The sequence below is a fragment of the Panthera uncia genome, chromosome F1, assembly GCF_023721935.1.
Source record: "Panthera uncia isolate 11264 chromosome F1, Puncia_PCG_1.0, whole genome shotgun sequence".
Classification (NCBI taxonomy): domain Eukaryota; kingdom Metazoa; phylum Chordata; class Mammalia; order Carnivora; family Felidae; genus Panthera; species Panthera uncia.
In genome coordinates, this window is record NC_064813.1 from 21,664,041 (window position 1) to 21,689,203 (window position 25,163).

General features: G+C 37.5%; 1 protein-coding gene across 1 annotated transcript in view; it reads right to left on the reverse strand.

Annotated features, from left to right (window-relative positions):
• Positions 1–6,639: 6,639 nt before the first annotated feature.
• Positions 6,640–25,163, reverse strand: part of HMCN1 (hemicentin 1) — a 463,881-nt gene continuing 445,357 nt past the window's right edge. The window contains exons 103-107 of the mRNA XM_049634070.1: positions 22,435–22,563; positions 20,212–20,562; positions 16,242–16,361; positions 9,694–9,820; positions 6,640–7,952 (exon numbers count right to left, since the gene is read on the reverse strand). Coding sequence (XP_049490027.1) covers positions 7,586–7,952; positions 9,694–9,820; positions 16,242–16,361; positions 20,212–20,562; positions 22,435–22,563 — 1,094 coding nt within the window. The 3' untranslated portion in view covers positions 6,640–7,585. The remainder of the gene's footprint in view (positions 7,953–9,693; positions 9,821–16,241; positions 16,362–20,211; positions 20,563–22,434; positions 22,564–25,163) is intronic.

Sequence of the window (25,163 nt, forward strand, 5' to 3'; positions counted from 1 at the left end):
GTGACCTTTCCAAATTTTTTCTTGTGGTTGATTTCGAGTTTCATAGCATTGTGGTCTGAAAATATGCACGGTATAATCTTGATCTTCTTGTACTTATTTAGGGATGCTTTGTGTCCCAGTATATGGTCTATTCTGGAGATGTTCCATGTGCACTGGAGAAGAATATATATTCTGCTGCTTTAGGATGAAATGTTCTGAATATATCTGTTAAGGCCATCTGGTCCAGTTCAAAGCCATTGTTTCCTTGTTGATTTTTTGTTTAATTTTCTTTCACGTTTATTTTATTTTTGAGAGACAGAAGGAATGGGGTAGGGTCAGAGAGAGAAGGAGACGCAGAATCCAAAGTAGGCTCCAGGTTCCACACTGTCAGCACAGAGCCCGACATGGGGCTTGAACTCACGAACCGTGAGATCATGACTGAGCTGAAGTCAGATACTTAACTGACTGAGCCACCCAGGAGCCCCAATCCTTGTTGATTTTTTGATTAGATGATCATGCCATTGCTGTGAGTGGGGTGTTGAAGTCTTCTACTATTATGGTATTACTATCGATGAGTTTCTTTATGTTTGTGATTAGTTGATTTATATATTTGGGTGTTTCACATTTGGTGCATAAATGTTTACAATTGTTAGGTCTTCTTGGTGGATAGACCCTTGATTATGATATAATGCCCTTCTGCATCTCTTGATACAGTCTTTATTTTAAAGTCTAGATTGTCTGATATAAGTATGGCTACTCCGGCTTTCTTTTGTTCACCATTAGCATGATAGATGGTTCTCCATCTCCTTACTTTCAATCTGAAGGTGGCTTTAGGTCTAAAGTGGGTCTCTTGTAAACAGCATATAGATGGATCTTGTTTTCTTATCCATTCTGTTACCCTATGTCTTTTGATTGGAGCAATGAGTCCATTGATGTTTAGAGTGAGTACTGAAAGATATGAATTTATTGTCATTATGATGCTTGTAGAGTTGGAGTTTCTGGTGATGTTCTCTGGTCCTTTCTAATCTTTGTTGCTTTTGGCATTTATTTATTTATATATGTATATTTTCATCTTTTCTCCCCTCAGAGTGCCCCTTCAAATTTCTTGCAGGGCTGGTTTAGTGGTCCCAAACTCCTTTAATGTTTGTTTGTCTGGGAAACTTTTTATCTCTCCTTCTATTTTGAATGACAGCCTTGCTGGGTAAAGAATTCTTGGCTGCATATTTTTCTGATTCAGCACACTGAATATATCCCGCCACTCCCTTCTGGCCTGCCAAGTTTCTGTGGATAGGTCTGCTGCAAATCTGATCTGTCTTCCCTTGTATGTTAGGGACATTTTCTCCCTTGCTGCTTTCATGATTCTCTCCTGGCCTGAGTATTTTGTGAATTTGACCATGATATGCCTTGCTGATGGTCAGTTTTTGTTGAATCTAATGGGGATCCTCTGTGCTTCCTGGATTTTGATGTCTGTGTCTTCCTCCAGGTTAGGAAAGTTTTCCCCTATGATTTGCTCACATAACCCTTCCACTCCTATTTTTCTGTCTTCCTCTTCTGGGACCCCTATGATCCTGATGTTCCTTTTTAATGAGTCACTGCTTTCTCTAATTCTTAAATTGAGCTCCTTTGCCTTAATCTCCCTCTTTTTCTCTGCTTCGTTATTCTCTATAAGTTTGTCCTCTATATCACTGATTCTCTGTTCTGCCTTGTCCATCCTTGCTGCCACTGCATCCATCTGTGATTGCAGCTCAGTTATAGCATTTTTCATTTCATTCAGGCTATTTTTTACTTCTTTTATCTCTGCAGAAAGGTATTCTAGCCTATTTTCGACTCCAGGTAGTATTCTTATTATCGTGATTCTAAATTCTGGTTCAGACATCTTGCTTGTTTCTGTGTTGGTTAAATCCCTGGCTGTCATTTCTTTGTGCTCTTTTGGGGTGAATTCCTTCATTTTGTCAGTTTGAAGGGAGAAAAGGAATTAATGAGGTAGAAAATTGAAATTAAAAAAAATTAAAATTAAAAAATATTAAAATTAAAAATTAATAACACACACACACAAATTGAATAGATGATGCTAGATTCTAGGTGTGTTTTGGTCTGGGTGTTGAAAGTGGTTTGACAGATTAGAGAAAAAAAGGCGGGAGAGGAAAAAAAAGAAAGAACAAGAAAAAAAATCATTTGAGAATTTGAAGAAATGAATACACACTGAAGTAGACTAAAATGAGATGATGGGGGTAAAATAGAATTTGAAAAAATATACACAAAAGTAAAGAATATAGTAGAAATAAATTAAAGAAAAATATTTTTAATAAAAATTAAAAATAAATATAAATTTGTCTTTTTCTGTATTCAAGAAAAAAGAAAAGAAATGAAAAAAGAGAAAAGATAAAAAGGAAAAATAAGAAAAAAAGAAAAAGAAAGGACATCATTTGAAAATTTGAAAAAGTGAATAAACTGTAGTAGACTATGATAAAATGATGGAAGTAAAATAGAATTTGAAAAAATTTACATAAAAGCAAAACATATAGTAATAAATATTAAATAAAATTATTTTTAATAGAAATTGAAAGTAAAAATGAAGTTTTTCTCTTTTTGCATTCAAGAAAAAGAAAAGAAACAAAAAAGAAAAAAGAAAAAGAAAAAAAGGAAATTGTTTGAAAATTTGAAAAGGTGAATACACTGTAGTAGTCTAAAATAAAATGATGAGAGTAAAATAGAATTAGAAAACATTTACACAAAAGTGAAAAATATAGTAATAAAAATTAAAAATATTTTTAATAAAAATTGAAAATAAAAATGAATTTTTTCTTTTTCTGTATTCAAGAAAAAGAAAAGAATGTAAAAGACAAAAAGGAAAAAAAAAGAAAATAAGAAAGAAAGAAAATTGAATAGATGAACCTACTAACAGATTGAAGTAGGACTGAAATTGCTTCGTTTTCCCCTAGAAGTCAGTCTTTGTAGCTCTTTAGTCCATAAACCAAGCCGGCGGTGAGACTTGTGTTCTTGAAGAGCGAAGTTGCCTAGTTGGGCGGGGCTCAGTGTAACAGCTCCGCTGTCCACTAGATGGCGCTGCTGGCCTACTGGGGTGGATTGTTGCAGTGCTCATAGGTGCTAATGCGCATGTGCAGGAACAGTGAAAATGGCGCCTCCCAGTTACCCAGTCTGTTCTCCCAGATCAATCGCACACCCGTCCTCTGTCTTCAGCTCTTGTCCACTCCCGCTTCTTCACTCTCCGTGACCAGGCCCCAGGCAGCACCTCTCTCCCGAGTTCTGTCTCAGACGCGGCTGTTTTCCCCGGCCCCTTACTTCTGACAGATTGCGGCTTTGACCCGTTCTGCCTCTCTGCGGGAGGGTCTCACCGAGCAAGGCCGAATGTCTGCGGCACCCAGGAACGCTTGCTGGACCCTGCTGCTGCCGGTGCCCCGAGACTGCGGCCACATGCCATGCCAGCCCCCCCCCCCCCTCGAAAAAGTTTGCGAGACAGTGAGCAGCAGCGTTTTAGGGATTCCGGAAAATCACAACACACATCTGGCACCAGGCTTCACCCTTAAGGACCTTGCCCCAGCACCAGCAAATGTGGCCGCCTTCCGGGGTCTGCTGGGACCAGGGGGGCTTCAACAGTCTCTAAATGTCCTTCCAGCAGTGGAACCGCTTTTCCCCGTGTGGCCTGAGAACCTCCCGGACCCCACTCTGTTCCTGGGATTCACCCTTCCCACCAGAGCATCGCCAGGTAAGGAGCTGCGGAGTTGCAGCCTTTGAGCTCCCCTTGTTTACAGTCTTAATGGGATTTAAACTGTCTCCTTTCTCCTTTCTCCCTTTTTAGTTTAGTCCCTGCGGCTGTTTCCAATTTTCCACTTTCTCACTAGCTGCTTTTGGGGAGGGGTGCTTTTTCCGTATTCTTTCCCCCTCCCCAGTCTTTGTACTCTCTCCGCCCACAAAATTGGTTCCCTATCCTCTGGGGTTTCTCACTCCCCAAATTCACCTCTCCACACCGCATATCTGCTGAATTCTGTGGTTCAGGTTGTGCAGATTGTTGTGTTAATCCTCCAATCAGTTTGCTAGGTGTGTAGGATGGTTTAGTGTTGGTCTGGCTGTATTTCAAGGATGTGAGACACACAAAAAACTACCATGCTGTTCCATCATCTTGGCTTCTCCCCCTCTTGTGATATTTTTTCTATTTTTTTGGTATTTTAAATTATTTTTTCAAGTTTTAAATTCTAGTTGGTCAGCATATAGTGTAATATTAGTTGGAAGAGTAGAATCTAGTGATTCATCACTTACATAAAATACCTAGTACTTATCAAAAGAAGTGCCCTCCTTAATACTCATCACCCATTTAACCCATTCCCCTCCCTCACTTCCCCTCCAGCAACTCTTAGTTTGTTCTCTATAGTTAAGAATCTGTTTTATGGTTTGCCTCTGTTTCTTTCCCCTCCCACCCAGTGTTCATGTTTTGTTTCTTAAATTTCACATGCATGCAATCATATGGTATTTGTCTATCTCTAACTGACTGACTTATTTCACTTAGCATAAAATACTATAGCTCCATTTATGTTGCTGCAAATGGCAAGATTTCATTCTTTCTTTATGGCTGAGTAATAGTCCGTTATATATATATATATACACACACCACAACCTCTTTATCTACTCATCAGTTGACGGACATTTGGACTCTTTCCATAATGTGGCTGTTGTTGATAATGCTATAAACATCAGGGTACATGTATCCTTTTGAATCAATATTTTTGTATCCTTTGGGTGAATATCTAGTAATGCAATTGCTGGAATAAGGGTAGCTCTATTTTTAACTTTTTGAGGAATCTCCATACTGTTTTCCAGAGTGGCAGCACCAATTTGTATTCCCAACCACAGTGTAAGAGGGTTCCTCTTTCTCCATATCCTCACCAACATCTGTTATTTCCTGTGTTGTTAATTTTAGCCATTCTGACAGGTATGAGGTGATATTTCACTGTAGTTTTGATTTGTGTTTCCCTGATAATGACTGATGTTGAGCATATTTTCATGTATCTGTTAGCCATCTGGATGTCTTCTTTGGAAAAATGTGCATTCATGTCTTTTGCCCATTTCTTAACTGGATTATTTCTATTTTGGGGTGTTGAGTTTGATAAGTATATATATATATATATATGTATATATATATATACGTATATATGTATATATATATATATATATATATATTGGATACTAACCCTTTATCTTATATGTCATTTGGAAATATCTTCTCCCATTCTGAAGGTTGCCTCCTACTGCCGTCTAGTAGGCAAGAGAACGCACATGCTAAGCGACCATAATACGAAATACAAGGTTACAAGTGACATAATAGAGGTACATAGAAAGTATGTGAGTTTAGGTGCAGAAGAGGGGTCTTTTGGGTCTTTTGTTTAAAGGATCGGGGAAGACTGGATGGATGATTTGGCATCAAACAGAGCTTGGCAGCTGGGTTAGAGTAAAGTACGTGGAGTTGGAAAGGACAGCATGCCAATAAGTGAAAATAGAAGAAACACTGATTGTGGGAAGGACCAGGTTTAAAAAGAATCTGTTGCAGTGATTACTTTAAAAAATATAGTAAATATGAATTACAAAAAAAAAAACCCACTCAAAATACAAGCTTCATTTTTTTTTTTGGTTTTGTTATTGAATTGTAAAGACATAAATGGTTGTAGGTCTACAAGCAATGAAAGGTGATAAGCATTGGTCCTGAGAAGGCTTAGAGTCTTTTGCAAGAGTTTCAGGAGAGACTGTTATAGGTTGTTTAGACAAAGAAGACTAACTTCCTAGACAGAGAGGAAGAGATGTTTCTGTTGGCATGGAAAACACATCAGATTTGGAATTCAGGGATTCCAGCTTCATCAAAATCTGCTCATTTGACTCGCTCTCAAATTTGGGGGTCACAGTTCCTTTTTAATCACTGCTTTAACACAAGAGAAAGTGTGAGAGTAGGAATTAAATTTGTATTGTAATCCAGCTACTGCCAGAATTGGACCTTTGGTCTGGTTTTTAGAAAACTTGGCTCTGCAGTTCTAAGAGATAAGGGTTTCTTTCAGATCATCATTCAACTTTATATACTTTTTGCAGAACTTTAGTTGAGAATTTAAAGCCCTAAACTCATTATTTTCTTTCTCCATGTTTTCCAGTGCACTTACAAGTAACCAACCCATCAACTAGTCTCCATTTTCACTAAACGATTTATAGGAGTAAATATTTGATTGTTCAAGGCCATGTCTTCCATAGTCCCTTGGTTAGAAGTGTCTATTGGCGATAAGTTACGCACAATTTTGGCACCATATCCCATTAACAACCAGAGTCCACTTTACCACTTGAGATGGGTTATTAATACCATTAAGTCTGATGATATCACAGAATTAAAGTTAATGCATATCCAATTCAGAGAATCCATTTAAAGTCTGTTTCAGTCTGGCTATGTCTGACACACACACAGAGGTGTGTGCATATGTGACTATAAACTTTAACAGCTTATATAGCTGTAAGGAAACAAACTAAGTTTTCAAAAAGGTTAAGAAAAGGGATGTGAAAATTTTATTTAGGCTGGTTTTACTGTAACATTGTTTTTTGCTTTATAAAATAATTTTATAAAAGAGTCCATCAAGATATTATATAGAAAATACACCAAGGTAATATATATATACATTTCATAAAAATAGAATACATCTTGAGAATTGCTTCCAGAGTCTGTTACCACCATGTACAGTGTATTGACGTTCAACATTTATGCTAATTTGAACATACAAGATTTTCAAGAAAAACAAAGGAAACTGTCCCATTGGTATTTGTAAAAATTGTTTCCAATTGACAGGAAAATAAAATACTGGAATGTAAAAGCTATAGAGCTAACTGAAAGGAAGGTTATATCAAAAGGCTAGGGCAAAGATCCATGCCATGAACAATCATCTGAGGACAAAATAATATTTTTTCTATTATCATAAGTGGTCCATCTCATTTCACAAAACCACTGAAAATAATATCCTTCTTTTGGATGTTCAATCTACGTGAACACCATTTGGTATCAAAAAAACATTCTAGAAGCTGTACTATATTTCTCAAATGAGTGGTGCTTCTTTTTCCCTTAAAGTGTAAATAGGTGTATAAATCCCATTATAAAGTGTGAATACTTAAAAAAAGCATCTTCATAAGTTACTTAATAAGCTTTGATCAAACACATAGCAGCCAGTTTTATTATTCTAAAATGCTCAAAAATCCATTGGCTTTGAATGAGTTATTTTTGTTTTCATTTTTTTTTTTTTAAGGAAAACTATCTTAGCTCTTATACTACAATAAAACATCACTGATATGTCCTTCTAAGATGTTCAGAATAATCTTTGGAAAGTAACTGTTCCAGTGTAATAAATAAAGAAAATAATAAGGGACTTTTCTAGACTTTACCAAAAGAAATGACCATGGTGGGTTCATGAAAATACCTCAGCGGCACCAAGGAAGGCACACAAAACAGAGCATAGCACCATTTTCAAGTTGCCAAGATTGCAACTGTTCAGGAGATGGTAATCTGGAAGGGGACTTGATACCCATGATTAATGCAGTTTAAATATTGGATTAGGCTCTGGAGGACTTCTTAGTATGGATAGGCAGACACAGCTATATATACTATGAATGTGGTCTGATATTCAATGGTCCCATTGGCACTGTAGGATGAGGCTCGAACCCTCATGCGGTAGGTTTCTGGTTCTCGCAAAGGTCGTGTTGTATACACCACTCCTTTCAGGTTTTCGTCCCTTAAGGCAAAAGGAACAGTCTGTTCCACATCTACCATGAGGAAAGTTGTCCTGGGATGCATCACTCCATCCTGCGTGTATGCAACCAGCCGGATTAAATCTTGATTGGCAGCTATTCCAAATGGGAGTGAGACAAGTTTGTATTCCAAGGCATATGGGCTCAAGGCACATTCCAAATCATTGGGTGGACAGTTCTTGAGGCAGAACCTAAGGACGACAAACGCATGAAATGCATATAGTTATCTGGCTTGGAAGCAGGAGAGGGCATGAGGCAGCTGACCAGGATCCATGACAACTTTTAGGCATTAAAGGGAGTAGACAGTCTGACTGCAAGAGCAATAGGCCACCCCACGTTCTCGGTCACTAACTCAAACCAGATGCCAGATGTCTGTGAGAGCATGCTGGTCTAGAGTCAAATATCTATCTCTCAGTTTCATTAAGATCAGAAGTTTTTGAACCACTGAAGTAAGTATGAGTACCACAACAGTGTCTTTAAAATGGAAAGTCAATTTTGGAAATAGAAGCATCTTATGTACATATACTGGAAACAAGTACTTTTTAATGAAAGGAACACAAGCTATTTTTAAATTGTAACATCTATCCCAAGACTGAAAGCTGAAATAGAATATAGTAATATTTGGTTTATTTTTCTAAAAATAATGAAAGGTCAACTAAGATTCTTGGTTGGGGGGGGAGGCGCTTCCTTTTGTATTTGTTTTCCACATTATTTTAGATTACAAATACTACGTTTTCTTTTTTCAGAGCCCACACTGGCTGTTTTTGAGGCATCATGACTTTTAAGTTGTCTGCCAGAAATCACTGGTAATGGAGAGTAAAATTTAAAAACAATGCACAAAGGACTATTTTCTGAAGATATGGATTCTTCAGTCATAGTATTTTTAGATGTTTCCCAAGTCAATATTTTTAATTTTCTCCCTCACTTTCCTATTCCTCACCCCCCCCCCCAAACAATTATGAATAGGTTTTCAGTGGATTGTGGGCAGTCCACACTTGGTCCTGTTACAGTAACTTGGTAGTCACTGTTGAGAGGAAAAACAAAGTGTGAGCTCCAACCAGCATTTGGTTTCAGAACCGCCTTCTTAATGGGTCTTATTCATGACTACCACTATCTCTGTTTTCAAGCACCCCATTGACTTGGTACCTGAACAGAGTATGACATTTCTGTAAAAGGTGGGAAAAAACAGAAGAGTAGTTTTTTTGGAACTCAGAAAAGATACTGTTTCAGACAGCAGGAAATGTAAGCAAGACGATATATGAATGGGCAGACTATTGACTCATCCTTGCTCATCAGCATTCTCTCATGGAGTCACAGTGAGTCAACATAATTACAGCCAAGGTACTTCTTGGAATGCTTTAAGTGCTGAGAGCCCTTAAAACCCTGAGGCAACACGAACGGAAACTAGAAAATTTCAAAGTCAGGTTCTATCACCCCATAAAACTCTCACTGCTGAGGCAGAATTCTAGATGTGGCATGGCGGATTACATACTGTGGAGACAGTCCGGGAAAACCTTGGCAGACAAAAGTGATAGTTTAGGCTACAGTGGCTGCTGCAGGATGAGCTCATTTCATACCCATTCACTGTAACTCCATATACCCTTGGGTTTATTGACTTGGTGTGAATTACATATGCCTACAGACAGGGCTTGTTGGTTGAGGAGAGAAAGCTTTTCAAAAGTATTCCTGGGACTGGGGAGCCTGGGTGGATCAGTCAGTTGAGCGTCCGACTCTTGATTTCGGCTCAGGTCATGATCTCACGGTTCGTGAGTTCGAGCCCCGCTTTGGGCTCTGCGCTGACAGTGCAGAGCCTGCTTGAGATTCTCTCTCTCTCCCTCTCTCTCTGTTCCTCCCCGGCTTGTGTTCTCTCTCTCAAAGTAAGTAAACAAACTTCAAAGAAAAGTATTTCTGTGAAGAGGAGGCAAGACGTACCCTGAAACAGGATCCCGTTGGTAGTTGGGTGGACAGGGGGTATCGATGCACTGGTAGCTTCCTCTCATGTTGAAGCACATGCGATTTGGCCCACAGCGCACACTCTGCTCCAGACACTCATCAACATCTAGCAAACATCACAAGGAACACACAGCATCAGCAACTTGGGTCAGAGCTGGCCATCAGAGCAGGGGTTGTGGCTATGTGACCGAAATGGTGAGGGCTAACCTCCTTCTCCCCATGAATGAATTCATCCCTAAGTTTTTTCAACCACATAGTGGGGAATACCTAGGCTTTTTCAACCATAAAGTGGGGAATCCTGATACTGGCTGTGCTATTACCCATACTGCTTTGGGGACATACATATTTTTTGTAACATATGTGAAAGGCCATTGAAAAATAAAAGCTATAAAAGTAGAAGGGACGCTATTAAGCTATCATTTGGGAAACAGACTGCATTTGAGTTTTTTTAAAGCAACTAATACTTTAAATTCATGAAAAACAAGCTAAAAATTTAAAGGACACTTGTGAACCTTCCTGTGAAGTGAAGAATCTTTTTATAATGTGAGTGATCCTTCCTGGTATTTTGTTTTAGAAGTTCAAAATGTCGAGTGGGAGGTAGGGTAGTGGACATTAAAGTAGTCAAGAGATAAATTCAGGGGAGATTGTACAGGTTAGTCAGATCTTGTGGAGAGAGAGAGAATTTAGAAAAAAAACCAAAACCAGGATCAAATGAATGACCCAAGAACCATAATCCAAGTTTAATCAAATCTGAACTGTGGAGAATCCATCCTCAGGTGTTATGGGGGTGGGGTGCACTCTCTATGCTAATAGCTCTCCCTAGGGTAATGGGAAAACATGCAAACGAAATGCCGTTTATTTTGTTGCTTTCTATACCAAGTTGGTAAATAAAAACCCTTAAATCACTATAATTAAGAGAGATCAAGGGGTGCCTGGGTGGCTTAGTTGGTTAAGCATCCGACTTTGGCTCAGGTCATGATCTCATGGTTTGTGAGTTTGAGCCCCACGTCAGGCTCCATGCAGGCCACTCAGAGCCTCCAGCCTGCTTCAGATTCTGTTTCCCTCTCTGTCTGCTCTCCCCTGCTCATGCTCTGTCTTTCTCTCTCTCTCTCTCTCAAAACTAAACATTAAAAAATTAAAAAAAAAAAAAAGAAATATCAAGATGGAGCTAAAGGAAACCTTTTTTGAGCTTTCTGAAAATAAATGTTTTTGAGCCATGATTTTTAACTTAGGGTCCATATTCAAGCATCAGGGGATTTATGAATGAAAATCTTTTTGTGTGTGCCTGTGTGAGTGTGTGTATCTGTGTGAGAGAGAAACAGACAGATGGACAGAGTCAGACAGACAGTGAGTGCAACATTGAGATTGATGGATTTTCTGGAAGGAGCGTCCATAGAGTTCTACAAAGTTTTTTAGGGATTTTGAGGTCCTCAAGAAACATATTTTAGGGCACTCGTCTCCAGCTGTGGTACCTGCATTCCCCTGGTGGTGGGCGGAAGCTCTTCAGCAGCGGGACAGCAGGCAAATACTTCGGGAATCAGTTTCCATCCAGAAACACATTTCCCTTATGTTCTCTTTCCTAAAAGCACTCTGCCCAAGAACTTCCTGTGGCCTGGAGTTCTCCTGTCCCCATTCCCATTTAATATCCTTCTTCTGCTTTACAAAAGAAAGGTTTTCACTAATCCTTAGTCTTTTTATGATACCCAAGTGTAAGATGATTCAAAGCACATATTCAGGGTGAGAAAAACTGGTTATTCATATTGATGGTGTCAGGCCTTATTTCACCATTGCTATAAACCAATGGTCTTAGCTCTCTATTTTAAGTCAGATTTCAGAAGTGAGCTGGTTGTCATGGGAACACCTACTTAACACTTTTACTTGAACAGCAAAAATGACCTTAGATTTTTTCTGACAGTCAAGTTGGTTGGTTTAACAATGACTATAGACTTCTAAATTATATAGTGGTCATTCCCCATTAACTGGGTTAAATCAACAGCTCCAAAGTACTGAGGAAAATATATTTAAGGCACATGTACATCAAACAACAAAGCCAGAATTCACACCCTTTATAACAATTTAAATATGATATGAAACTTTGGAGGTCAGTTTTAAAAATTATGAATGACACACGTATAAGGTTTTCAAATTTCTTTTTGCAGCAGGCAAGCAAAAAATTTGAAGACTACTTATTTTAGATAAAGTCTTAAGTCAATTGGCTGTATATAGGCACCTGGAACACGCCTCCTTCTTTAGTATTTGAATAAACCTAGATCTTGATGTACAGAGGAAACAATTACAATTAATTGGAACCAAATCAGTTCTCTGCAGAGGTAGGACCTAAAGGTTAAAACCACTTCTATCATGGAATTGGTGCCAACACCAATGTGCATGTGAAACTATTATATCATTTCATGGTAGTAAGTGACTTGGTATCTGCATAATGGTATGTATGTGGGACTTGGCTTAAAGTTGTAAGTTCTTTTGTGAACCCTCAAATAACTTGAAATACTGCTATAAAAAGAAAGGAGAGAAGAAATTCCAAGAGATAGTATTTTATTATTTAAAAAAAAAAATTTTTTTTTTTTTTAACGTTTATTTTTGAGACAGAGAGAGACAGAGCATGAATGGGGGAGGGTCAGAGAGAGAGGGAGACACAGAATCTGAAACAGGCTCCGGGCTCTGAGCAGTCAGCACAGAGCCCGACATGGGGCTCGAACCCACATACCGCGAGATTGTGACCTGAGCCGAAGTCGGACGCTTAACCGACTCAGCCACCCAGGCGCCCCAAGAGATAGTATTTTAACCATGGACAATAAATGTTAAATTTTATTTCTGAATTATTTACTATTTGTATTTCTGTCTCAAAAATGAGCACTTTAGATTTGGTTTCAAGTATATTCTGTTTTATAGGAAATGACAGTATAATTATTTCCTTTAAACTTGCTAATAGTTTTCACAAAGTAAAAAGATGTTGAGCTATAGTGATATGGAGTAAATCACTTACTTGACTTTGTAGTTACTTAGATGTGCTGATATTAAACATAATGTGCTTTCTAGGACTAGTTTTCCTACAGGAATAGAAGGCAGAATGAAACAAATTTTTATTACACTGAAATCTTGCCTGTTGTCTCTGAACCAATTTCTAATTATGATTTTATCTATCAGAAGGGTGTTATCTCCTTGGCAAAATGAGATTATCTAAGAATGAAGTAAAAGGCCCTTTAGGAAAATGTGAAAGAAATTCAATTAGCCTTATCTTCTTTTTTCTCACAAAAAACATTCACTTCACACTCAACCACCAAATTTAATTTTAGCTCTAATTTTTATGGTGAGTTCTTGCAGACATATGGAGGCCAGTGGGCTACAGGGGCCCATGGAAATGGCAGCCTGGAGTCCAGAATCTGGTTACATGTCTGTATGCATAATAAGAGCAGTTATCTTATCACAGATTTCCAATGGCTGAATGTGAGTTTATAAAAATAAACAAAATCTAATATTCAAAGTGTTCACCCTTAGCTCCAGAGTGCACACTTCCCATTGACAAGCTTTCTTTAGTATTTTGGCTTCTGGGCAGGTGGCTCTTCTTTGTCTTTTGTCTACAACCATCTCCTCAGGCTTAAACACCCTACAGGCATTCACTCTGCTTGCTCTGTTCATTTATTCTACTGCCTGGTCTTAAAAAGAGAAGCCAGAAAAGATGGAGAAATCGTGCTGTCTTCTGTTAGCTGACAATGTGATGATGTCTGGTTTTTATTAAATATTACAAGAAAATTACTATGATAGAAATGAAAGGATAGGGATTTTATAACATAAATATTCTGCAAGAAAAGAATACAAGATGAACTGAAAAACTTTAATATTAATAGCTTTAGGACATATGAATGCATTTAACCAAGTGCTTCTGGATACATCAAACAATAATTTAAGATAAACATACTTGAAACATTTGTCTTATAGAAAGAATAATTTAGATTCTTGATAATATTACGGATTCCTTTTTAAAAACTTGGATAAATTAGGGGCTCATTCAGTAAGCGTCTGACTTCAGCTCAGGTCATGATCTCGCGGGGTCATGAGTTCAAGCCCCGCATCGGGCTCTCTGCTGACAGCTCAGGGCCTGGAGCCTGCTTCAGATTCTGGGTCTCCCTCTCTCTCTGCTCCTCCCTCACTCACACTCTGTCTCTCTCTCAAAAATAAATAAACATTAAAAAAAAATTAAAAAAAACTTGGATAAATTAGAACACTAATTTCAAATGCAATGCCAATAAAGTGTTTCTAAACGTTTAAAATTAGATTAGTGGGGCTTAAAATTAGCAGAAAGATCTTTTAGTTTCTCCTCTCCGCTTCTTGGGCAAATCATTATCAGTCATGTTTTTTGTTTTTCATTTTGTAGTCTGGTGACTTCCACTTTTGACTAGCGTCTCTGTCCTTGTGTAATGTCAGATTCACTTTAATTTCCTTTTTATCACTCACAGTTTTATCACTAATGTATAAAGCTTCAAGAATGCACATGTGACTACCAACCTTTTTTCTCTCACAAATGCCTGAAACACTTTCTAAAGCTATAACAAGACTCTAAGTTATTCTTCAGATTAAAGACTGCTTTAAAAGATGTAATTGTTTTCTCTCAAGTCTTTTTTAAAACCACAAAAATATGTAACCCATTTAAATCACAAACATTTCAAGTGACACCTGTTTCTGATTTGTTCCCATTATTTTCCACTCTCTGAAGCACAACTGAAAGTTGAAAAATGTTTTGAACTGAATGAGTGGTGAGGGCATTTAAAGAACAAACTGCCATAATTTAGAAAAAAAGAAAAATTCTCTCATGAGAATATGATACAATATAGCACTTAAAAATCTGGCTAACAGGTTTTGTAATTTGGTTGGTTATTCCAAATGCTTTCGTATCTACTCTGCTTCCTTCCTTGGTGCCTGGCACACTCACAGGAAGTGCAGTGTTAATGTTGGGCATTGCCACTTCTTCAGAGGGTTCTTGGGGTGACAACCTGGGGTGGGTTATAAAACAAGGACAGTTGTAAATGCTCTCACCTTACCCTGATGCTACAGTACAATGACCCTGGTATTCAAAGCATCATAGGAGAGACAAAGGCCCATTCTAGACATTATGAGATCTGTGATCAAGTCCTACCCTTGTTCTTGATTATTCTAGGATATTAATGCTCATGTAATCACTCTGAGAATTTATTATCTGTGGAATGGGTACAAATTATTGCCCTTGACATATCTGTACTGTTGATTAAAATGAGTTAATACTTGCTTTGGAAAAACATGACTATAATGTAATATATTATTCTCGTACTTCAAACCTCAGTAGAAAGTTCTGCATAGGGTTTTAAATAAATGTTTGTGACAGATGGCTGGGAGCGAAGGTTATTACGGTGTTCACTTTCCTTTTCCAGTCTACATGATCCAGTGGGGGATATCAGGGAGGGAATGGGTGAATGGGTGAGGGAGGGGTTAGAGCTTATGGAACTGAGGTGGCCCCATCATACATCCAGCTCTTGTTTCCTGGAACACACTTTCCGTGACTTGAAATCCTAGCAAGTCTTGTGAATCTCACACAGAGGGAAAATGTAATCTAAATTTGACTGGTACTGATAAGCACTCCTTTGGAGATTTTATTTGTTGTACTTTAGCAAAGGATACAGTTTGTATATAACAGAAATTAATATAATTCATTATATAGCTTGTTAAGACCTATATACTACTTCTGATTTTGTCCACAAAATTGAGGGGGTCTCTTGACGTAGGTTCTTATTTCTTTTTGATCTAAGTTTGCATTGCAACATAATATATCTCATTAAAGCAAAATGCTTTACATATTTTTGTGTAAAGAGGGTAATATTGAGATTGATAGTTTTTTTTTCTTTTCTACCATCACTACACATTGTCCCAAACTCCGTTATAGTACCTATAGCCCTGTATGTTTTTATTAACATGTCTGTTTCCATTGGACTAAGATATTAAAGGGAAGAGATTATTTTATTCATTTGCAGATGCACCTTTTGCATTCTGCACTGCCAGTTCGTGATTGTGCCACATCATTTGTAGACTCAAAGAATAGATTGCTTAGTTGACCACCCACTGTTTGCCAAGACAAAAAATAAAATAGTGCCTAATACTGGAGTAAGATTTACCAAGGTCTCTTCCTATTTCCTCTTCCATCTTGGCTGAACTTTGAAAAGACATTTGAAGAGGTTTATTTCCACTTATTTTTAAAAATATATAACATGAACTGGTTTAGGCATTCTTGCTCCTTCTGTAAGACTGAACCAGTACTGATTCTCAACAATTTTCCTTTGCCTACTTGCTCTCTTACTGGTTCTCCTACTTGCAAAGGCAATGTTTAAAAATAAATATGACCAAGGGGAATGAGAAGGAAGAGGAAGCAACTAGGAGAATAATTATTTAAAAAAAAAAAGAAAGAAAACATTATTTTCTCACACTCTCCTACACCGGCTCTAAGTCAAGTCGCAGCAATGAACATCCCAACTTTTTCTTACCTTGACAGGTCTTTCCATTGAGCGTAAGCTGATAGCCAGGTGGACAGATGCACTGATAGCTTCCAAAGGTATTTTTACATTCGTGCTGGCAAGTGTCTCGGTTTTCACATTCATCAATATCTACGCAGAAAGAAAGCAGGGTGTACAACCATGCAAAACAAAGGCAGAAACTTGACAGAACCAATTATACACAAGTTGTGGATATACAATAGAAAAACTTCTATTTTTTACAACTCATGGGATTTAACATGCTCAGAGCTGTTTTATATCAGGATCTGTTTTTAATGGAGTCCAATATCAATTGTACTATTTCATAAAATATGAACATCTCTTCTGTGTGTAAGTATATATGAGCCGAAGCCCCAAACTGGCCAATTTCTATATTTCTGTATTAGGAATGGCAGATGAAACAGATCTGTACAAGATCCTAAACCACCAAAGTACTAAAGTCTTGACTTTATAGTAGGTCTTTATACCCTTTATACTCTTTATAAAGTACATAAAGTATACCCTTTATACCCTTTATACTAGGGTTTACTTAAAAGACGAATTTTCTATTGGTGTTAACTAGAACAAGGAATGTTCATTTTTATTTAAACTTTAGTCTCCTGTCTCTCCTCACACCTGCCCCCTACATCCGTGCGTCACTTTCCCATACAGAGATAGTAAGTAGAAGTGTTTTTAATTTTGTGATAAGCATATTCATCACACTTCATGCAATTATAAAGTACTAATGGCAACTACATATCTATAGTTGCTATGACACCTTGAGCCCACTTTACTCCTCAAAACTTCAGTCAATTCTTTTGTCAAAAGTAATCACTGATGTAGATTTGTTGGAAGGTTCATATACCACAATAAAGGGAAAGCATTTTATAGTAAACAACTATTTATCTGCTATTATTAAACAAAGCCAAGAAAGCAGCCATAAAAAGGAGAGTGAGAATGGGTGATAAAAATTAATTGCTATTTGGTTTCAGGATAGGAGATGTGATTTGGGAGGCCTCAGATTCCTTATCACAACTGTGTTTTGCTTTATGTTAGAATTTGTTCATAGTTGCACCAACCAGTGGAAGAATGAAGAGAGAACATGATGTGAAATGGCAGCAGGAGTGCTGTCGGGTGGAAGTAAAGAGGAGATGAAAACTGGGAGGTGACACAGAGCAAAGGGATGTGTTCATTGTACATGTTTCACATATGCTCAGAATGTAACTGCAATGATTCAAAATCTGTTAACGATAAACACTCATCAAATAGTTGTTAATGGTTTTGCCCCATTTTAGTTAACCAAAGCATTTATTCCACAACTTGTGTGAGTTATTTTTACTTTTTCCCTTTATAATCTGCTTCAACCTAAAATAATCACAGAAATGTAAACGATGAGGAAATCCAAGAAGTCAATATCGCTCTTGCCAGAGTATGAATTTTAAAGTGGCCCCAAGTGTAATTTCTGCATTCAGAGGCAGCGCAGTGTTCATTTCTCCTGTTAAGCTTTGGAATCATTCCCTCAAAAACCTAACTTTTAGCCCAAGTCAAACAAGATTGCATAGTGTTAATTTGAATCTTTTGTAAGATAGACATATCCCAGATGGTTAATTAAAGGCATTTGGTGTTAATTGCAACTTGCTCGTAACGTAATTCCAAAGCTGTCTGCAATCTTAGTGTAAATTTCTTTATTAGTATGAACACTATAAAATACTCATCATATTTTAAGAAATAGTTCTAAATGTCTATTAACTGCCCCAAAACAAAACTCAAACATCCAGTAATTGATGAGTTTTGGAAGTTTACTTCAAATTCTCCATGAATGGTTCTCTGAAATAGTAGCTGCCTCAAACAGCCATTGGTTTGGGGAAGATAATTCTTACAAATATAATATTAGTGTAATATAAACACAAAGACACAGAAAACATTTATGAGGGGCGCCTGGGTGTCTCAGTCGGTTAAGCGTCTGACTTCAGCTCAGGTCATGATCTCACAGTCCGTGAGTTGAGCCCCGTGCCGGGCTCTGTGCTGCCAGCTCAGAGCCTGGAGCCTACTTTGGATTCTGTGTCTCCTTCTCTCTCTGCACCTCCCCTGCTCATGCTCTGTCTCTGTCTCAAAAATAAATAAAAACATTTAAAAAAAGAAAAAGAAAGAAAACATTCATGAGACTCTACTATGAAACTGTAGGGCTTAGATAATGATGAAGAAATGGAGGATGTAATCAGAGATGCTTTCTTAAAATGACTGGGACCTTCAGATGACTTAAAAGAAATCAACTAGACGGAGTATGGTGTGGGGGGTGTAGTTTAATTCATGTGGCACACCATAAACAAGGGTGTTGGACAGGAAGGTAAAGGTAGAAGAGAAGAAGAGCTTTTCTAAGGTGAAGTCAGAGAGTGGAATGACAATTGGAGATGAAACCCTTTAGTGGGAATGACTATTTGGAAGAAACTTTGAAAGACAACATGTCAAATTTTAATTCTGTCAATCAAAAAAAAAATGGTGAAAAGTTCTCACCAACAAAGAGTCAAGTCAAAATTGTGGGCATGAAACACTACCAATACTCAGAATGGTTTGGAGCAAGCTGAGAGTGGTATTTGATATCCTTGCAAGGATTGTGGAGTCCACAGGGTCAGTAATTACGTAGTGTTTGTGCATATAAACTAAATGTTGAGAATTGATAATGAATGCATTAATGGTTGAAGTTCAAGGAATAAAAGACACTAGCACTGCCCTTAGTTTTACTTTTTTCTAGGACACTGATCACAGGGAGAAGATTCCATGTGCATCGTATTAACTTTCAGATACATCAGGACATCTAGACAAAGGTTCTGGAGAGAACCGGACTTAAAGAGAAAAGTTTAAAGTTTAAGTATCCAAGAGGGTCATAGGGTCCAGGTGGGTCCACAGAAGAGTGACTGAGAAAGCACATCTGAGAAGACAATGATGTAGGAACAGAGCTTGGAGAGTAGAAAAAGAAATGGCAAAAATTGAAGTCAATTTTTTAATGTTTTAAGAAATGTGTAACAGAAAGTATATTTAGGAGAGAATAAGTGAAGTGTAGAATACTAAGAAATGTGCAAGAAAATGAAGTTGGCCTGTGGGGTCTTTAAATTGAAACAAAATTTCTTTCTTACCGCCCTCCTCCCTTTCTTCCTAGCTTTCTTTTGTCATCTAACAAATAGTGGGGCTAATTTGTGTTTGCTAATTTCTCTTGGCACATAGTTCAATGGCATGCAAACTGTGGACACTCACAGATAATTGAATTAAACGAATGACAGATGGTAATGTTTGCAAATTAACTGAAAACAAAGTCTCAATTCTTGAGTTGGAAATTACACTTTACTTTTGCAAACAAATTAAACTGTAGACTTGCGAGTTTAGATAAAGATATTGAAAGCACATATTTTAGAGCAATGAAAGCAACGTAGTTTTGTCCTGGCTCACATTATCTTTTCAGTGACTTCCATGTATACAAAATAATCAAACTGAGAAATTCCACGGGGGTGGATGGGGGTGGGTGTGGGACAACAGTCAACACAGTGTTGGTTGTCACATAGAACGAGCAGTTGACTGAGTAGCTGAAAGTTTCACTTTTAACCCACTGCTTTGGCATCAACCAGATATAGCCATAAACTGATGGTATTATATTATGTGGCAATATGCATATTCTCTTTTAAAAAATATATTCTAGGTGTCACTGAAATTTATTTCTACACAGCATTAAATTTAGCAACACTTTCAGGAGTTGATCAAAAGAGAGAAACTGCCAATATAAAACAATTATCAGAATGCACACATGTAAATGCATCATTTACTTGAATAAATTTTGTAATAGTTGTAATAGTTGGAACTTTGAGTCATCCCAGATTTGAGATCAAATGTAGTTCACTGCACCCAAAATACCACAGGTGCTGTGCATATGCTTAGACTCTGGTCCATACGTGAGCCCACAGAAAGGAAATGCAATATGGCTGACATTTACCTACACATGTGTCACGGCTCGCCTCAGAGCCTTCAGGACAAGTTTTCCTAATAGTCCTTCTAGTCCTGGAGAGAGATGTTCTGCTGTTTCTATACTCCGAGTAGGAGCTGTAGAGATGTGAGTACTGTCTGTAATGCTGTTGAGGTTGATAGTTGTTTCTCACAGGGGAGAACCGTGCAAGGTTATAGCTATTGTATTGGGTGCCATAGTTAGGCAGCCTCTCCAATCCGGCGCAAGATTTCCCGTCCCCTAATAAATGTTGACCTGGTGGACAGATACACTTGAAGCTGCCGGGGGTGTTGGAGCACTGATATGCACAAGGCTTAGGCACTTGTTCACATTCATTAATGTCTGCTCGTGTGCCATGATACATAAAAAAGAGAAAAAAAAAAAACACATATACATACACAACACAGGAATAAAGAATCAGTCTCTGAAACAAACTGAAGACATTACGTTACCCTCCAAAGCTACAAATATAGTAATTTCTCAATTGTTGAGAACTTTAGAGAAAGCGTTAATCATTTATTTAGGAATATACAGAAAGGTTCTAAGCCTCTTCCTAAAGATTGCTTCACATATACAGTAGAAACCTAAAGGATCATATGGGAAAATGTGGTCTTTCCAGAAAAACTAGAGTTCAAAGTTAACGCAGATCTTAATTCTGTTGGTGGAGGAAAGGACTCAATCACATTTCTAGTTTGCATTTTGTTGTAACATTCTTTAATCTTTCATACAATTACGAGTTTCAGATGTGGTAATATTGATATAACTACTAACATTTTTCTTTTGTTTCTTTTGAATCAATAATTATTATTTAATAATCAAGCCAAGCACATTTTTTTAATAAAAATTTAAAAAGGAGATTAAGACAGAATTATTTCTTAATAAGATATAAATTCACAAAGTCCATAAAAAATTTTTAAAAAGTTATTTTTCTTCCTATTCTTGGGTCAACACATAGTAAACCCTCCCAACTTTCCTGTAAATTGGAAAAGCAAATGAAAACCAGAGAACAAAACCAACTTCTTTAATTCATTACCACAGTGGCATGAAAGAAAGTAACACGAATAAGCAGAATAAAAGTAGTATATTTTACTTTAAAAATTATTTTAGTAGGCAAAAGTTAAAATTACCATTTTTAAACTCTTTAAGGGAATGGCCCTACCTTCTTCATTGGTTTATTCCCCAATCCAATGCCTGACATTCAACTTCAGATCAAATTAATGAACAAATAAACATATTTCATTCTGCTAGGTCACTGTTATGACTATCCAAGATGTTAAATTACAATATCTAAACAGAAGACTAAAATGATATGTTATGTACTTCTGCTATTAACAAGCATTTATTTTAAAAACGTTTCTAGTAATTGTATTACTTTCAACATTTGCTCTGTGCAAAGTACTATGCTAGTGACTGCATAAAGACAGGACAAAGTCTTTATGGGAGAATTTGCTATAAATAATTGTTACGTAGACAACCAAGGCAACCAATTTTAAAAGTGTAGTATGGCACACCGGAAGCCAGTAGTTAAAGCCCACACAATTTTTTTGCACTTAAACATTCCAAGAGGAACATAATTTCATAGGTCAGTTTCTTGATTATAAGTACATTAATTAAAAAGAATCATATGGTTACCTTCTTACAGATATCTTCTATTGTCTGTTACCTGCCTTATTTATATTCAATCATAACTAAGATGGAAACAAACAGGCCACTGGGAGAACTGAGTGAGATTCTTAGCATAGGGGCACATAGTAGGCACTAAATATCTGGTAAAGTAATAGTTATCAACTCACTTAAATTGCATATTCACATCTTAATTCCTCATGCCTAAACCTTCATATTGCATTCAAGTACGCTTCATATTCAAATAGAACGTATCTGTGCAAAAAATGTATATAGAGATAACCAATGAGACAATCTTCATGGTGAAGTTGCCGCAGTAACTACAAAGGAACCTCACTCTGATATGTGTAGCATATAGTAAGCACTCTGTAAATGGCCATTATTATCACTTTAAATGTCAGTGTAAATTGCATTCAAAATGGAATCTTTAAGAAGTAATTAAAAATGTTTTTAATTACTTAAACCAACTTACAAATTTTCTAATTGTCCCAAGAAAGCTTTTGAGGGTAGAGAGTGATCCTGATCCAGCTGGTAAGGCTAAGTGATTCTGTTAGCAGCTTTATTACTCAGTAAGAGTTCCTGTTAACTTACCCATACAGGGTCTCCCAACTCCTTGAGACCGGAAACCTCTGGGACACACACAGCGATAGCTGCCTCTTGTATTCTCACATATCTGGTTATATCTGCACTGATGGGTCCCATCTTTACATTCATCAATATCTACAGACACAAGACAATAAAAAGTAATAACATATCCTCTTTCAAAACCTAACGTCATTATATTTGAAATGAACATTCTTTAGAACTATCAAAGGTTGCATTTCTCACCATGTAGCTGAGACCGGGATTCAAGTTCTACTCTGCCCCTTGTTGTTCCTTTTCCTTCTCTTGCTCCCTACTATGGCAAGAATTTTACTTTCAGCTTTTTATCCCTTTTCTATGTTCTCCACCTTTGACTGTCTTATTTATACTAGTGACTCTAGTTAGCTCATGGATGTAGACTTACAGCAATAGTACTATGTTGTTTCTTATCTACAGACCCACGTTTCTAGCTGCTGGCTGGTCCTCTCCATGTCCATCCTTTACCAGTACTTCAAACTCCACACGTCCTCAGTGTCTTATCATTCCTCTCTTCTTTATAACAGCATTCTTCTTTCCTCAGTCATCCAGACTAATCTATAACTAACTCCCTCAGTTTCCAAGATTGGGTAATTCTACTTCCTTCAGTCAACCCCTTAAATCTCCATTTCCATTTCCACTTAGCTATATTTTTGCTGTAGCTTTGTTTTTTTTAAGTTTATTAATTTATTTTGAGAGAGACAGAGACAGTGTGAGTCAGGGAGGGGCAGAGATAGGGGGAAACAGAGAATCCCAAGCAGGCTCCGCACTGCCAGTGCAGAGCCTGACAAGGGGCTCAAACCCACGAAACCATGAGATCATGACCTGAGCTGAAATCAAGAGCCAGATGCTTATTGACTGAGCCACCTAGGCACCCCTTTGCTGTAGGTTCTTAAATAATCTTCTGATCTTGTGGCTCAGCTCATCTCCGATTACTCTTATACATAATTAGAGTCAACAGTCTTTTTTTATTAATTTTTTTAATGTTTATTTATTTTTGAGAGAGAAACAGAGTGTGAGTTGGGGAGGGGCAGAGAGAGAGGGAGACACAGAATCCAAAGCAGGCTCCAGGCTCTGAGCTGTCAGCACAGAGCCTGATGCGGGGCTCGAACCCACAAACTGTGAGATCATGACCTGAGCTGAAGTTGGACACATAACCGACTGAGCCACCCAGGCACCCCAAGAGTCAATACTCTTAAAAATACTTATAATCACACATAACTGCACATGATGCTCTGAGTTGGCTACTATTCTTAGGAGTTAAAAAATATTTACCTATAGCCATACTGCTGGAAAGTCTTTGAAATCTGATAGCCCAACCCCACCCCCAGTTTTTTTTTAAGTATACTAAGCCCCCATGTACCTCAACAAGTAACAAGTGGTCAGTATTCCCTCATTTATATCTATACCCTCCTCTCACTGTTATTTTGAGAAAAATCAGGATATATTGTAACTTTTTAAATAAATATTTCAGAGTGAAAACTTTTTTAACAATTCTTTTTATTTATTTTATTTTTAAATGTTTATTTATTTTTGAGAGAGAGAGAGAGATCAAGTGTGAGCGGGTGAGGGGCAGAGAGAGAGAGAGAGAGGGACAGGGGATTCGAAGAGGGTTCTGCACTGACAGTAGAGAACCAGATGTGGGGCTTGACCTCACAAACCATGAGATAATGACCTGGAGCCAAAGTCGGATGCTTAACTGACTGAGATATCTGGGTGCCCCTTAACAAGTCTTTTAAAGTCTTTTTTTTTTTTTTTTTTTTTTTGAGAGAGAGAGCGTGTGGGGGAGGGGCAGAAGGCAAGGGAGAGAGAATCTTAAGCAGGCTCCATGCCCAGTGTGGAGCCCCACATGGGGGCTCCACCTCAGGACTATTAGATCATGACCTGAGTTGAAATCAAGAGTTGGACACTTAGTCAACTAAGCCGACCAGGTGCCCCTGAACTTTTATTTTATTTTATTTTTTTAAAGTTTTATTTATTTATTTTGAGAGAGAGAGGGGGAGAGAGAGAATCCCAAGCAGGCTCTGCACTGTCAGCGCAGAGCCTGACATGGGGCCCAAACCCATGAAACTGTGAGATCATGACCTGAGATGAAACCAAGAGTCAGATGCTTAACTGACTGAGCCATGAACATTTTTTTAAAGTCTCACTTTTAAAATGAGAAACTTACACTCAAATTTCTTTGCAATCTTAAGACTTGTGCAAAGTCAGATAGGAAGGAAGGATGATTTTTAAACTGTTTACTTTAAGTCCAGCTCTCTCTCCCTCATAAGGGACTGTCTTTCCTTTTTGCACAACCTCCACCTATTATCATTCCATTCAAGGCTCTCTTTAAATGTGATCATTTCCATGACATCTCATATCAGATATGATCACTCTTCCAACTCTTCTTCTACAATTTTATTTGTACCTCTTTTATGGCATTTCATTCCCTCTTGTAGTATTTTTTTTTTCTTTTGGTGAGGAAAGTGGAATTGGTCACTCTATTTAAGTAGACTGTAAGGACATGAGAACAGGAACGCAATGTTTCATTTTTGTAAGTGATGCCGCTTATAGTTCTACAAATTAAGGCAGAAAGAATAGAGAACATAATTTATTTTATTGTCTAGTCATTGACTTGACACTGAAGAATATTCAGTTCTAAGATAAAACGTTTTGAACTTTTAACAAATCTGTATAAGCTTTTCTTAACCACCTGTGAA